Consider the following 16735-nt stretch of genomic DNA (forward strand, 5'->3'; position numbering starts at 1 on the left):
CAGCATTCTGTTCACACAGTGGCCAACCAGATGCCTGTGGGAAACCATTTGAAGGAGATGAATGCAATAACACCCTCCCACTTGTCTTCCCCAGCAGCTAGCATACAGAAGCACACTGCCTCCGATACTAGGTAATAGATATCCAGCATGACATTTCATGCACAACAGTGATTGGATGTGCACTACAAAAACTGCATAGCCACTCTTGTGGATATGTGAAGATGGAAAAAATCATAGAAATGGAGACAGGGTTCCCTCGTCCCTGTTAATATCCAGGGTCAGTGAAATCAATTTTCCTTTCTAAGAGCTTTACTGAAACAGAACATGAGGTGGCAGCAAGGTTTTTCTGATCAAGCTTGTCAAGAGCTTCCAAGTACAATTACTACCTTTGCTGAATACTATTGCTCATTGTTGTAGAAGTGTAGACTCCTAGGTCTAAACCTGTTTGGACTTCCAGGTAATATTTTATTATCTCACTTTTTGCCTCATGCTCCAAGGACCCTGGTGGAATAGATGATCTGTTTACTTTTGTTCTCACTTTAGTTTCCAACCACCTTCATTCTCTTTCCACCCCTCTCCCTCTCTGGGTTTTCATAAACCTTCCACTATGTCCAGCAAAACTAAGAAACAAAGAATATAAAACATAAAGTGTTGTTTTAATTTTTTTTTACACAATATCTGTGGATGTGACAAAACAGCTGTTAAATGTTATCATGCAAGCCACAATAATCTCAGATAAAGGAAAGAATTAAAAAAGCAACTCGCACGTAGAGCAACCTTCCTACTTACAATCTTTGTAGTTTTTGTGTCCTCAGGTAAACTGTTGTGCACTTTCAACTTTCAATGAATTAAAGCAAATGTCTATGGACTTTACATCTTCATTGAATTGGCTTGGTGTTTGATGCTGATGATGTGTGTGATCCATCATTCCTCCAAGATGCCTTAACCTCACACCAGCCACATGAGGCAGCTTAGCCTACAGTGAGTAGCAGGCCACCCTGGCAGCTTCATGGCTGTGTAGGATATGAACCTGGATTCCCCCTGTAAAAACTCAATACTCAGTAGCCACCAAACTACACTAGATCATTTTGTTATCTGCTCTTTAATATCAAATATATCTGCTATTCACTTGTTGGAAATAAAAATAACTTGAACACATGTTTGTGCTATAATTTGTAGTTGAAAACTAGGTGCAACCCTTCATATGAGTGAAAGACTGCTATGAATTTGTGGACCCCATATTAAACCCATATCTGGGTTTAACCCATGATATGGAACTGAGATTGTGCCGGTACATGTAGCAGCCCCACTCTGCACTGATTTGGACTCAATTCGCTTTGCTTCACATTCGGATCCGAAGTGAGATTTGGATTTGACTTTTCCCATTGACTTGCATTGGAAAACATTAACGGCCATAACATTTTCAGTTTTCATGATAAATACATGAAATGTGGGGACCTAGGAGCCCCCTTGGATCGGATCCCACCTCCCAAATTTCAGATAGCTTGGCCCAATAGTTTTTGTGTTAGGTACAGGTGAAATTAGAGTTTTTCAACAAAAACTCTCAAAACAAAGAGCTATAACTTTTTACTGTTTCCACAGAAGTGCATGAAATTTGGCAACCTGTCAGCCCTCATGGAGGGGATTCTACATGCCAAATTCCAGACAGTCTGGCCCAGTAGTTTTTGTGCTAGGCACAGATAAAATGTGCTGTTCTCAGAAACTCAAACCAAAGGGCATAAAGGGCAGAGAAGTTAGGGGTTGAAGCAGTGATTAGGAGGAGGTCACTATCCCTAATTGCTGCTATAGGTTTCTTTGAAGTACAAAACAACCCCTTTCCCCTAGTACTGCTTTCCTATTCAGAATCACAGTTGATGACCTCAGGCTATCTTTGACTGAATTGCCTGGAAAAACAGTGGCTGGTAGGCGGGAAGCAAACACAGCCACCCTGTCAGGCAGGCACATTGACTTGAATGGAGAGCAATGACAGTTGTCTCCTGGACTGACAGAGGCACTCTGCTGCCCTACACCAGGACACACTATCCAGACTGGGGGCGACCCAGCTTGGCTACCAGTGCTGCTGGTACCACCAGCACCTTGCCCACCTCTGCCCCTGCCAAGGCCCTGAAGTTGCGTCATATTGGGCTTGCTTTGCCACACAGTGTAGTATAAAATTTAAATAATATATGTTAATGTGTGTGGTGCTTTCCTCACTGTTTTTTGACATGTGGACTGTTTAGTGCTTTGCCACACACTGTTTGCTTGTCCACAACATAAGCAAGCACACACACATACACACGAGCAAAAGAAAAGCAAATACTGAACTACCTACAAGCAAAGCATGGGGGGAGGACTATCTATAATCCTAACAGAAGAGAAAAGGGGTTTTAATTTTGTTTTTAGGGAAAAGAGATAAAAAATTAGGAAGGGAAGGAATACACAAATTGAGAAGGGCGGGTGTGGGTGTGGGTGGAGGGTAGCCAAGAACAAGGAAAGATTATATATATACACTAGATAGAAAGTAAGGGAAAACTAAAGGTTGAGAATTGAGAAGGGTGGGGGTGGGGAAGCTAAAGAACAAGGTAAGGCTAGGAAAACTAAAGTACTTTTAATTTTTTTAAATTTTTAAATAAACAATCAAGAAAAGAATGAAAGGTAAAACCTATTAGAGAAGGTGGGGTGACAAAGAACCAGGCAAGGAAAGGAGGATACTCAAACTAAGTACTTTTTAAATTTTTGGTTTTTAAAAGAAAGAATCTACAAAAGAAAGGGAAAAGTTGAATTGGGAAGGAAGAAGAAAAACAACGCTGCAGTATAACCCCCCATACACACACACAGATACCTAGCCAACTTCCTCTAACAAGTAAACCACCACCTCCAACTCTAACCAGTGCTCTGTCTCACACAATGAAATGAAAGCAGGCTGATCTCTCCAATATATGCAGTATTCCCCCCTCCTCCTCCACCACTGTTATGGATTGGAGACTGTTGCATTAAGTTCAGCTCTCATTTGGCAACTAGAGTTACCATTTGCCAAGGCTCACCATTTTCCCCTCCCTCCTCCCCCCCTCCCTCCATTCTCCTTCTTGCGCCCTCCCTGATCTTGCACAAGTTGATACATTGAGAGACAGACTGTCTGGGAATGGCTTCAGTAGCTCCAAATCTCCAAGGCACCTTGGTGATGAGCCGTTTTGCTTTGGGGAGCCTTGGTGCTGTTCTGATCCATTTCAGATCACAACAAGGCACCTCTGAAGCAGCTGGCTTCGCTTCGGTATTTGGAATTTGGACCGAAGCAGTGCGGTCCATGGGGTCACGAAGAGTTGGACACGACTGAACGACTGAACAACAACAACAGTGCACAGCCCTGATTTTTTTTAACCTTCATTTTACTTATGCGTTTGCTTTCCTGGAGTGAGGTGCAATGTCCACTGAAGTTAATAGTTCCACTGCACCAGCCTACAATTGTTGCTTGAGTAGACACACTGTTTCTCATTCATGTTTTTAATGGTGCTTTATTGAAAAACAATGGGATGCACAGGCATTGATGACTCGGATATTTGAAGATGAATCCTAAGATGAATCCTGAATGAAAGCAAATGGAAAATGTCACATTCTTGGCGGATTTTTCTCTTGAGTGAAATTACCTGTTCTGGAGTCCACAGAGAAATATGGCTGTCCTTGGAGAATGCTGTAGACTACCCTGGCACTGTTCCCATAGGTAGGATCATCAGCATCTGTTGCTGTCACTTGGATAACAGAGGTGCCTGAGAAAAACAGTGCAGAACCTTGTTAGATTTGTAGCTGTGGAGAGAGGACACGGATCTAATGAGGTTCAGTGAATTATAAATGCTCCGCTGCACAGAACCTTTGCTTAGGAGCCTATCTCTTTCTGATGTTTGAGGGATCAACACATACAACTTATTAGCACTAATGGGAGTGACAGACACAAATCCATCAGAAATCAGTGGGACAGTAAATGACCTGTACAGAAACAACATTTGTTGGCATTCTTTTAAGCATCACATGGTGTTCATTTGCCACCTTCTTTCTATCCTGTATGTCTTGCAGCTTTAAAATACATTTTAAAAATCCACTCAGTATTTTGCTAATGGGAAAAAAGAAGAAATTGCTGGGATAGGCCACTGAAAATTATATGTTGCAGAAGAAAGGAGAACTGAAGGACAGATTGTGATGGGGAAGAAAAAGGTATGTGAACAAAATCCTCTTAACTCTCCCCCACCCCTACCCCGTGAAATATCAGTGAAACATACCTTCAGGAATGTAAACTCAAAACCATGAATATAGTAGGTTCCAAATTACAGCTGGTGGATAAATTGCACTTATTCCAAGCTATTGCTACTCATTTTGTCATCCTCAGAATGTGAAAAAATGTAAGAGTTACCATGCAATTCTATGCACATCTACTCAGAAGTAAGATCCATTGAGATCAATGGGACTTTCTCCCACATAAGTGTGCATAGGATTGTAGCCTTAGTCTTTGAAAAACCTTGGTATTTAAGTGAAGATTAGAATTCTGAGAATTGCACATTTTCTTTGTGTGTGCGTGCGTGCGGGGGGACTTTTTATTCGTTCTGGACTCTGGCAACCCTGTCAAAATGTATTTTTATGCGTGAATACTAATATTACACCTGCAATGCTAGTAATTTTGTGGGACATGATCCAGACAAATATAAGCAGTTTTAAGTCTCACTGGTTAATAACAGAGTTGAGCATATGTTCAATTTTCTCCTACTCAAATCAAAGGTACTTAACTTTGGCTGCGTTACATAATACTGTGTAGCAGTACGTAGTATTTCTGGGCATGCCTTTTCCCAAATTTATCTTTGCAATTTTAGGGACTAGAACCTCTTTTAAAATGCAAAAGTTGGTTTTGTGGGATTCTAATAAGAGCACACACAGGCATACACAAAACTATAAGCATGCCTGGTGGTTAACAGAGCAATCACACAGTCATCATTCCAAAGAACATTTAAGCATATGTTGGACAAAAAAAGCAACAACAAATTGGAAGCTGGAGAAGAGAATGGGCTCACACTATCATAAAATGCACATGCATGTAGACTTGGCCAATGCTACCGTAAATAGGAACAGAAATGTAGTGAGAAAAATAAGAAACATTAATGTAAAACTATAATTATGTATCATATGTGCCCCTCTTTATGATAATATATGATATATGTGAATAGTATTTGAGATCAGGAAGGCAGCATTTCAATATTGTTTTAGAAACTGTGAAGGGTCTGGAGGTTACATTTTGTTCTATGCTTGATATTTCAAAAAGACCCGTGGATTCCTTATCTCATATACCTTCCATGTTTAAGGTGTTTTAAAAGCACCTTTGCTCTTCCCTGATCTATGGGCAGTCAAAGTCTCTTTTAGCTCCTGGTGTAAAACTGGCCAAGGCTCATGACTGATCTAATTTACACAGGATGATGATGGGCCCCTGGGCTTTGCTAAACAGCTTGAAAATCAATGGAGCACAAAGCTTGTTGCTACAGATCTCCAGGGTCTCATCTTGTCCTTATGGCTCTTTGCGCTTTGTTGTGGGCATATGGATGGCAGGTAGCAGCATCCCCTGACTGAGCAGCAGAGTGTGTCCCCGCATCCCTTTTAGCCGATATAGCTTACAGCAGACTAGTGCTTGTCTGTAGCCATAGCCTATAGCAGACCAGTGCAATCAAGAAGCAGAACACAACTAACTATCTCCCCCTCCCCTGGAATGTATGGTGGTTTGCTAAACTTCCTATGTTTGAGCCATCTGCCTGGAACTTCAGGACAGGTGTGGGGCTCAAGCTCCAGGCCCTTTATTAAGGTGGTGCAATGGAGGCATTGTCTCAACTCTCACATATAGAAGGAGCCAAATCAACACTGATGAATGGTACACCCCAACCGAGAAAAAAAATTATACAAGATGCGGTGAGAAAAAAGGGGGTGAGGCTCAAATGAACATCCAGTCCCCTGGCTTCTCAGAGGGGGCTGTTTCCCAGGGCACCCAAAGCATGGCCTGTTGGATGTGTTTGCCTTTACACAGCCACACAAGTCCAATTTATAGAATTTGCTGGCAAAAGAGAAAGCACAGAGCCCCCGGTCCCTGGACTCTGGCTTGCTTATCTGTGAGCTGGTCTGACTCAACCTGTATCACGTTGGGCCAGCTCACGGATCTCTGGATTTTTTTTTTTTTACAATTGTCACTTAAACAAATTGCAACTGCAATTTGTGTAATTAACACATATTTTGGCCGTAATTTGCTTAATTTGCACAAATTGCAGCTGTGATATGCTTAATTTGCAGAAATTTTGCCTGCAATTTGTACAATTTGTGGGTGCAATCTGCACAAAATTAAGCATATTATGGCTGCATTTTGTGCAAATTAAACAAATCGCACCTGCAATTTGTGTAAATGGCAGTTAAAAAAAAGAAGGTTCATAGATTTTGGGGAAAAAGCCCCCAGTTCGCAAATACAAGCCAAGCCAGGGACTCGAGTGAAATCCGACGAGCCCCCAAAGGGGTGAATTTCCCCATGATGGTCATCCCTACACCCCCACATCAGGAGAGGCTTCCCACATCAGCAGACACAGCATGAAGCAGCATTGGGTCACAGTAACCTCTTTACCCAAACTAAATAGCCAGTTTTGCTGATGGGAAAGTGTTGTATGTTTAGGGTCATACATTTTCTGGTCCTTCCCCATCTCTTGTACATTGCTAGGAAAAGCAGAGTATGGAGTGGGGGAAACACAAACAAACAAAAAATCTCCCACTTCCTGCTTTGTGCTTTGACTGGCTGAAATTAAAGTCTAATTGTACATCTAATCTCCATCCTTCCTTCTGCATTGTTTTTGTTAAGTGGCTTGAACAAAGACCAAGGACTTGAACAAATACTCTAATGTATTTAGTGACCAGTTTATTATGCATTAAAAGTGTGTTCTTAAAGTCCCCCTTACCCACTGGTGACATTTCTGGTACTGAAGCAACATATGGTCCATCCAGGAACTTGGGTTCATTGTCATTGATATCTTGGATTTTGATGATAAATTCAGATTCCGGTTCCATTGGCCTGCCTGTCCGTCTATCCAAGGCTTGAGCCCTTAGAGTATATTGGGATCTCTCTTCTCGGTCTAGTCTCTGAATGGCATGGATATCCCCAGTAGTGTCATCGATGGTAAATACAACACCTGCTCCTTCTCCGGACAGAATATATTTGATTGATCCGTCTCCTCTGTCCATATCAGAATGGAGCTGCAAAAAGTAACCAGATGTAGTTGGGGCTTTAGCACACATTATATTTGGGGAAATGATTAATGGATTTGCTTCTGGACATTTTTGATCTTATGGTAGAGAAAGCCTAATAACATTAGATCTTCTTATCAGCATCATCACCACCACCACCTCCATAATCTCTATGCCACTTGTTTTAGCTGACAAGCGGATTTCTAATCTATATTGCACTCATGACTCTCCCTTATAACACACACTGAGATTAATAATTAATGCTCCCATTTTACAGATGGGGAACTGAGGCCATCCATAAGTGGGATTTACACTCAGTTTCCCCATGTTTGCAAAGGTGCTATTTTGTGTTTCAGTTCAGGTGGGGTGGGGTGAGATAGGAGAGATTCAAGGCAAGGTACAAAACCTACTTTTGTGATTGTTCTTAAACCTTTGGATATAGAAATTTGAATAAATGGAAGTAGAATTTTCATAGTGTTCTCCTGATGTGGAACTGGATGACAAAGCACAGATAAAATTTAGAAATTCAGAAAATCTAAACACTTAAGCTTTAGATGCTGTTCATTATGCTGGTGAATGAGGTAGGGAATAAAATGAATATTCTTTCCTTGACTGCCCATCACCAAGCAAAACAAAGTCTAAACACCTGTAGTTGCTTTTGCTCACATTTATGGAACCGCTTTTTACCCTTGCCATTCCTATCCCCTGTTCTCTGCAGACCTCCCTAGCAAAGTTTCCTTTGTATGTTCCTTGGACCAGAGATCTATCTTTTCATTGTTTTTGATGCTGTAAAGCAACATGTATTTTGGTGGTGCTGTATCTACCTGTGTGGATGAAAACTAGTTCCCAAGATTCCATCCCAGTCTGCCAACATTCTGTCACGCTGCAGTGTAACCAAGGAACATAACAAATGGTCAGGATGCAGATATGAGATGGCTAGGTTCTATGGAACAAAGTAAATAGGCTGCAATCTGGAACACAGCTGGGGAAAAGCCTGCTTCTCTCTGGGCTCACTAGGAACAGAGAGGAAGTTTAATGAATGGCTGTCAGTCAGTCATTCCTATACAGGATAGCAAAACATGGCAGTTAGGAACAACGTTATGGTGGAGACAAAAGCTGCTCACTATCCGGGTCACTGGGTGACCTAGTTACCACCTTCTCCTCCTGAAGGCAGCTCTAAGGCTGGTAGTTGCGAGCGGAGATGGGTCAAAGAAGAGTCAGACAACAAGGCTTGGGTTGAAAATTGGGCCACATTTATTGAAAATATCTGCAAAGGGGAACCTAGGAAGGGCAGCTGACTGTGCCAGCGACTAGTTGGCACTTCTTGGGCGAAAGCACACCCAGCCTGATCTCGTTGATCTCGCCACCCCTCTGGACTGCCCCTTCTGGGGGAGGTAGACCTTCCCCTGTCACCCCCAACCCGGTGCCGCACAACACCTGGGTGAGTGAGGAGGGTTGGTCTCCCAGGCAACCCTTATCCCCCCGCCGAGCTGCACAACCCATTCGGGGGGCCTCAGGCATCACCTGTCACCATAAGGTGCCTCTGCATGCACACCGTCCCTAATCTCTTTCTGCTTTTGCCCGTCCTAACCGCCAACTGAAATGTGACCTATGAGAGATTGGACTGTATTCGCCTACTGGACGCACCCTAGCCCCAATAATAGTGTGAAGTAGGCAAAAAGACACACAGTAAATGGCCAATTTTAACTGTGAGCCAAAAATTCCTACATGGCTCCCAAAAGTGCAACCGGCATAAGCCCACAATGCTTAAGGGAGGGTGGGAGGGAGCCGCGAGAGCTGGTTTGGGAGGGGGTGCAGAGCTTAAGAGGGCTCTGCCGACCCCTCCCCTGCCTGGTGGTGCCATGGGGGGGGCACCCAATAGGCAGCAGCCACCTCTTCTCACCCCACCCGCCCGCAACATCCCCCCCTTTTGCCAGACAAGCTGGCGCCGGGGTTAGGGCATTTCTCTGACTCTGCCCTTTCTAAAACAGGCTGGGACAGAAGGGAAAGAGGTAACCCAATGCCTGGATTGGGAATGGGGAGAAGCATTCCTTTTCTCCTCTCTAGGACCTGAAGGCTGTGTTCAGTTTGGTGAATATTTATTTGCCTCCTTACTGAATTTTATGAATTTATATCCCTCCCTTCAATATTTTATTTATTTATTTAAACTATTTATTGGCTGCCTTTCAAGGCAGGAGCCCTCCCAAGGTGGCATGCAACAATAAAACATATAATAAAAACCAGTGCAGTAATAAAAACAGTAAAAACAGCAACAGCAGCAGACATTCTAAAAAACAAACACCAGCATAAAATAAAACTTACAGCACACAACTGAAGCCACAACCCAGTCTGATAAAACATAATCAGGGGAAACCCAGAGTAGGGTAGTAAGTTTTCAGGGCCTTTGAGAAAGCCTGCAACTGTTGGGGCCTGGTGGATTCCAGAAGGCAACTTATTTCAGATGGGAACCACTGCCCTCTCTCATATATATATAAATATATACATAAAGGGTTTGATGCAGACTAAATTAGTTGCACATTAATGGGATTTAAGTTCAGTGATTACTAACTTGTACCATTCATTTCAACAGGAACTAACTGGCTGGATCCAACTCACTCTAAATAGAAATATGTTTAAGGGTGATTTCCAGCATTAAAGCAATAAAATAAATTCATGATAACTATGGGAGGGAAAAAATACAGCTTGACTACATGAAATGAGAAAGTTATAATATAGACACTGTAAAAGAGCAGGCCAAGGTAAGCAGCTTGGAACATCTGAATATACACACTAGCACAGCTGCTGGAGATGATAATGCATCGTAGAATATTAAAGGGAATTAGCAAATTAATGCACTGCATGGTGGCTAATTAGTTCTGAGTAGGCACTGATAATTTGGGAGGCAACAGAACACAGACAAGCAAATGCAGTATCAATTATCTTTTATAAAAGGCAAGAATAATGATTCAATTAGTTACAAGTCTGCTAAACACCTTTGCCTTGCGAAATAACTGAACAATATTAAGAGCAAAATCACTTGAGGCTTCATCAAATGGCTTATGGAACCACAAGTAGCAACAGTCAGAATAAGTTCAGGAAGATTTCTTCCCTGTAAAACCTGCCTGCTTTTCTTGGTGGGGCTGGAAAAAAAACAGTGGAAAAAGTGGAAAAACCAAAGCCTGAATAGTTTTACTCAGATGTAAATTCTACTGAGATCAGTGGGACTCACTTCCTTGAAAGTGCATTTTTACTACTGTAGCTGTGGTGTCCCTGATATGACAGAACACCCATCACCAGTTAGATAACTTCATTGCAACACGTGCCTTCCCTTCCCCACTCCAGTAGATTCTAGGCCATGTGTAGACTAGGAGTGGAAAAACCCAGGTTCAAATCCCTACTCTGCCATGAAGCTCACTGGGTGACTTTGGACCTGTCACTCTCTCTCAGTGTAACCTACCTCACAGGGTTGTTGGAAGGATAATATGGTAGGAGGGAAGGACCATGTATGCACCTTGAAATTGTTGGAGGAAAGGAGAAATATAAAATATAATGAATAAAAGAAAAGAAAGAAAGAATAAATGTGGGAAGAAACACCTTCTTAATGCCCCAGTTCCCAAGAAGTACACCACTGATGTAGGAGAGAACCACATCTTCCACATGGCCTACATCTTCTTACATAACCAGTGGTGAAGTGGTAAATTTAGAAATGCAGGAGCTCTTTGTGACAATCTCCAAGGGCAGTCCAAAAATTTCAGGCAGCTGTGTCGATCCATCTTAACAAACCAGTTCTAGGAGTTTTCATCTCCACCAGGAACATGTCTTTGGTAAAGCGAATAAGTCTTAATTGCCCATTCCATACCAAGTCATCCCAAATACTTTGCATTCCAACATGGAACAATATATTGTTGCTTGGAAAACTCATTCCCCCCACAGCTACAGTGAGGATCGCAGCTAAGCTCAGAGGGAACAGGGAATTCTGAGGGGGGTGGCAAATGACATCAGAGTCCCTGCTAATGAGAAAGTGCCAGGGCGGTGTCCCTGTGAGCCCTGCCTCCACTACACCAGTGTACATAACCAGAGTAGGTCAGCAGGTTGTCTAGCACATTTGTATCTCACCTTCCCTCCAAAGATCTTAGAACAGTGTACATAGGAGTGATTCCATTTTATCTTCACAAAGAGGTAGATTAACCCACACATTGTGAGCCACATGCTTCAGTGACTCCCTCATCCCAGGGCTGGATGACCATTAAGCAGAGTGAGGCAACTGCCTCAGGCAGCAGACGTGGGAGTGGGGAGAAATGGTGAGGTGTTAGAAGGCAGCGCTGTGTGTGCCATGCAACCCCTAAGCTAGTTTGCTGCCTCCAGGTGCAGTGGAGGATGCTATCCTGTTGCTACTGTTGAAGGAAGAGTCAACTGCCTGTACAAGTTGGCTTCTGTACATGGAATGGTGGTGTGTGTGGACAATTGTGTCTTTTGCGTCAGGCAGAAAAAGAGGGTGAAATCACATGACTGTTGAAGCATGAAGAAAAGAAAAAACAAACAAACCCAATGAGATGGAAAGGCACAGATTATGTAAAAAAAAAACCCCAAAAACAACCAGGAGAGAAGGTATTCTCAAGTGCCTGAAAATGCTTTGATAAGCCAGGCATGTCTCAGAAGGAGACTGAGGCAAAGTAGGAGTTGAGTAGTTCCACCTTCTCTCCGTCACTTGTTAACATGGGTTATCAGCAATAGGAACTTCAGATGGAGTTATGAAAATTAATTGTTGCAAGTTTGCATATATTTTTAGTTTTTAGTATGGTTTTAGAATGTCCATAATGGTTTGCAATGAAATTTTATTTGACCCCTTAAGAAAGGAAATATCTTTCCGAAATGCGTCAGGCTTCTTGAAGCATTTTCAGGCACTTGAGAATATCTTCTCTCCTGTTTTTTGACACTGAAACATGATGGTCCCTGAAGACGAGGCACAATGGTGTCCTCCTGTCACTCAGTGAGGCAACTATTGCCATGCCAGGAAACGGAAGGTGTGATGCTGCTTTGTTGTTGTTGTTCAGTCGTTCAGTCGTGTCCGACTCTTTGTGACCCCATGGACCATAGCATGCTAGGCCTTCCTGTCCTGCGCTCTCTCCCGGAGTGTGCTCAAGTTCATATTCATTGCATTGGTGATGCTATCCAGCCATCTCATCCTCTGTCGTCCCCTTCTCCTTTTGCCTTCAGTCTTTCCCAGCTTCAGGGTCTTTTCCAGAGAGTTTTCTCTTTGCATTAGGTGGCCAAAATATTTGAGCTTCAGCTTCAGTATCTGTCCTTCCAATGAGCACTCAGGGTTGATTTCCTTTAGGATGGACTGATTTGACCTCCTTGCAGTCCAGGGGACTCGTAGGAGTCTTCTCCAGCACCACAGTTCGAAAGCATCAATTCTTCGGTGCTCAGCCTTCCTTATAGTCCAGCTCTCACAGCCATACATTACTACTGGGAAAAGCATAGCTTTGATTAGATGGACCTTTGTCGGCAAGGTGATGTCTCTGCTTCTTACTATGCTGTCTAGGTTTGCCATAGCTTTCCTCCCAAGGAGCAAGCGTCTTTTAATTTCATGGCTACAGTCACCGTCTGCGGTGATCTTGGAGCCCAAGAAACTAAAATCTGTCACTGCTTCCATTTCTTCCCCTTCTATATGCCAGGAAGTGATGGGGCCAGATGCCATGATCTTCATTTTTTTAATGTTGAGTTTCAAACCAGCTTTTGCACTCTCCTCTTTCACCCTCAACAAGAGGCTCTTGAGATCCTCTTCGCTTTCTGCCATTAGGGTGGTATCGTCTGCATATCGGAGGTTGTTGATAATTCTCCCAGCAATCTTAATTCTGACCTGTGATTCATCCAACCCGGCGTTTCTCATGATGTACTCTGCATATAAGTTAAATAAGCAGGGTGACAATATGCAGCCTTGTCGTACTCCTTTCCCAATTTTGAACCAATCGGTTGTTCCATGTCTGGTTCTTACTGTTGCTTCTTGACAGGTTTCTCAGGAGACAGGTAAGGTGGTCTGGTACTCCCATCACTTTAAGAATTTGCCACAGTTTGTTGTGATCCACACAATCAAAGGCTTTAGCGTAGTCAATGAAGCAGAAATAGACGTTTTTCTGGAATTCTCTTGCTTTCTCCATGATCCAGCGAATGTTGGCGATTTGATCTCTCGTTCCTCTGCCTCTTTGAAACCCAGCTTGTACTTCCGGTAGTTCTCGGTTCGCATACTGCTGAAGCCTAGCTTGTAGGATTTTGAGCATTTTTGATTTTGATTTTGACCTTGCTGGCATGTGAAATGAGCGCAATTGTGCGGTAGTTTGAACACTCTTTGGCGTTGCCCTTCTTTGGAATTGGAATGTAAACTGACCTTTTCCAGTCTTGCGGCCATTGTTGAGTGTTCCAAATTTGTTGGCATATTGAATGCAGCACTTTAACAGCATCATCTTTTAGGATTTTAAATAGCTCAGCTGGAATACTGTCATCTCTGCTAGCTTTGTTGTTACTAATGCTTCCTAAGGCCCACTTGACTTCACTCTCGAGGATGTCCGGCTCAAGTTCAGTGGCCGCACTATCATGGCTATCAGGGACATTAAGATCTTTCCTGTATAGTTCTTCTGTGTATTCTTGCCACCTCTTCTTCATCTCATCTGCTTCTGTTAGGTCCCTGCCTTCTTTGTCCTTTATCATGCCCGTCTTTGCACAAAACGTTCCCTTGAGATCTCCAATTTTCTTGAAGAGATCTCTAGTCTTTCCCATTCTGTTGTTTTCCTCGATTTCTTTGCATTGTTCATTTAAGAAGGCCTTCTTGTCTCTCCTTGCTATTCTCTGGAACTCTGCATTCAGTTGGATATATCTTCCCCTTTCTCCCTTGCTTTTCGCTTCCCTTCTTTCGTCAGCGACTTGTAAAGCCTCATCAGACAGCCACTTGGCTTTCTTGCATTTCTTTTTCTTTGGGATGGATTGAGTTGCTGCCTCCTGAACAATGTTACGGACCTCCATCCATAGTTCCTCAGGCACTCTGTCTATCAGGTCTAATCCTTTAAATCTATTCATCACCTCCACCGTATATTCATAAGGGATATGATTTAGGTCATACCTGAATGGTTTAGTGGTTTTCCCTACGTTCTTCAATTTAAGCTGAAATTTTGCAACAAGAAGCTCATGATCTGAGCCACAGTCAGCTCCAGGTCTTGTTTTTACTGACTGTATAGAGCTTCTCCATCTTTGGCTGCAAAGGACATAATCAATCTGATTTCGATATTGACCATCTGGTGATGTCCATGTGTAGAGTCGCCTCTTGTGCTGTTGGAAAAGAGTGTTTGCTATGATCAGCGTGTTCTCTTGGCAAAACTCTATTAGCTTTTGTCCTGCTTCATTTTGTACACCAAGGCCATGCCTGCCTGTTATCCCGGTGATTTCTTGACTTCCTACTTTAGCATTCCAATCCCCTATGATGAGGACATCTTTTTTTGGTGTTAGTTCTAGAAGGTGTTGTAGGTCTTCATAGAATCGATCAACCTCAGCTTCTTCGGCATCAGTGGTTGGGGCATAGACTTGAATTACTGTGATATTGAATGGTTTGCCTTGGATTCGTACTGAGATCATTCTATTGTTTTTATATTGTACCCCAGTACTGCTTTTCTCACCCCTTTTGTTGACTATGAGTGCTACTCCATTTCTTCTAAGGGATTCTTGCACGCAATAGTAGATATGATGGTCACCTGAATTAAATTTGCCCATGCCTGTCCATTTTAATTCACTGCAAATGACTGTAGGCTGCAAATAAGTGGCTCTTTGTGCAATTAGAAGGAACTGCTGTTAGGCTTTTAAGGGCTGGTCCCAACATTATCTCAATGCTTTGGGAGCTGCTGCAGCCCAGCTCCTTTGCATGCTGCTCTGGTAAGCCTGAGCTCACATGGGAGGAGCTGATGACATTTTTATTTTGTTTTTATTAAATTTATATCCCAGCTTTCCATCAAAATTTATTTTTACATTTATATCCCGACTTTTCTCCTCTTTAAGGAACCTGAGGCAGTGTATATAATCCTCCTCTCCATTTTATCCTCACAACAACAACCATGTGAGGTAGGTTGGGCTGAGAGGCAGTGACTGGCCCAAAGTCACCCAGTGAGTTTCCATGGCTGAATGGGGACTAGAACCCGGATCTCCCAACTCCCAGTCCAACACTCTTGCCACTACACCACACTGGCTGTAACAGTAGTGCTAACAATAAAATTGAGATTAAAACAAAAGCCTAATTAAAACATACTTTAAAACAAATAAATTAAAAACACAACAGTAAAAGCAATAAACAGCACCCAACCAAATAAAGGCCCCTTCAGCAGCATACTTTACATGCCAAAGGTCTACCTGAATAAAACCACCTTTGCCTGCTGGTGGAAGGATAGTTGAGAGGGAGCCAACCCTCCCTCAGCCGGGAGTTGCAGAGCCTGGGAGCAGCCACCAAGAAGGCCCTCTCTCATGTCTGCACCAGACATGTCTCTGATGTTGGTGCAACTGACAGAAGGGCCTGTCCCAAATACCTTAAAACCTGGGCAGACTCATATCTACTTCCCATTAGGGATGTCAGAGAAAGCTGCATTGGATTCCAATGAATTCGGATTTCTATGAATCTGACCTGGGGATTCCTCAGTGAAGCTGCATGTGGATTTTGTGGATGGGTTTTTAAAAAAACTTTTGGAGGGGATTCACACAATTTATTCATTTGCAAATGCACCCTTATTCTAATGTGCATTAGTGCTGGGTTGCCTTAGTGCAAATGTGCATTTGCAAACCAAGTAAATTCTCATACAAAAAATTCAATTCTGGTAATGAACAGACAACAGAAAAAAGTCACCTGACAATCCATGACACTAAAACAGAATGGATTGAACAAAATCTGTATATCTCTACTTCTCATGCCAGCATTGCTCCAGTTTCTTGGAATCTCTTGTGTAAGTGTGCATGGACCTGATTCAGATTAGGACCATGCCACTTTGTGAGGAGAGTGTTAAACCTTCCCCCTGCTTTCCCCCCAAATTCTATGCCCACGGAGTAGAATTCCATCCCCATTGGAGTCAATGGAGACTTTTTTCACCTTTCCCCGCCATGGGGTGGTGGTTGTGGAATTTCAGGAAAAAGATAGGTATGTGTGGGGAAAGGGGTGCCATGGTCCTGATCCAAATTGGGGCCACACAAATTTACACGAGAATAAAGAAAACTATGACACATAGTTACACGCTATGCAATTCTCATAACATGTAGTTTGGCCTTTAGTCAATGGGGCTGTTCACATCTAGCACTAAGCCACTATAGGTTATTTTCCCCATGGGGCTTAGCAGAGCATGCTGGCCACCATTTTGAATATGTAAATAGTGGTAGCGGCGGGCTCATAGCTTGCCATGTCATGCAAACCCAGTGTCTTGAGTTGTATGAGGCAGTAGACAACCCACAAAAAACCTATACC

General features: G+C 42.9%; 1 protein-coding gene across 1 annotated transcript in view; it reads right to left on the minus strand.

The window, feature by feature from the left end:
• CDH20 (cadherin 20) overlaps positions 1 to 16735 on the minus strand; it is an 85025-nt gene that overhangs the window by 42010 nt on the left and 26280 nt on the right. The window contains exons 2-3 of the mRNA XM_084850546.1: positions 6963 to 7257; positions 3645 to 3764 (exon numbers count right to left, since the gene is read on the minus strand). Of these exons, the coding sequence (XP_084706672.1) occupies positions 3645 to 3764; positions 6963 to 7257 (415 nt within the window). The remainder of the gene's footprint in view (positions 1 to 3644; positions 3765 to 6962; positions 7258 to 16735) is intronic.

The sequence above is a fragment of the Heloderma suspectum genome, chromosome 4, assembly GCF_057233095.1.
Source record: "Heloderma suspectum isolate Gila_16-S chromosome 4, 16-S_ref, whole genome shotgun sequence".
Lineage (NCBI taxonomy): Eukaryota > Metazoa > Chordata > Lepidosauria > Squamata > Helodermatidae > Heloderma > Heloderma suspectum.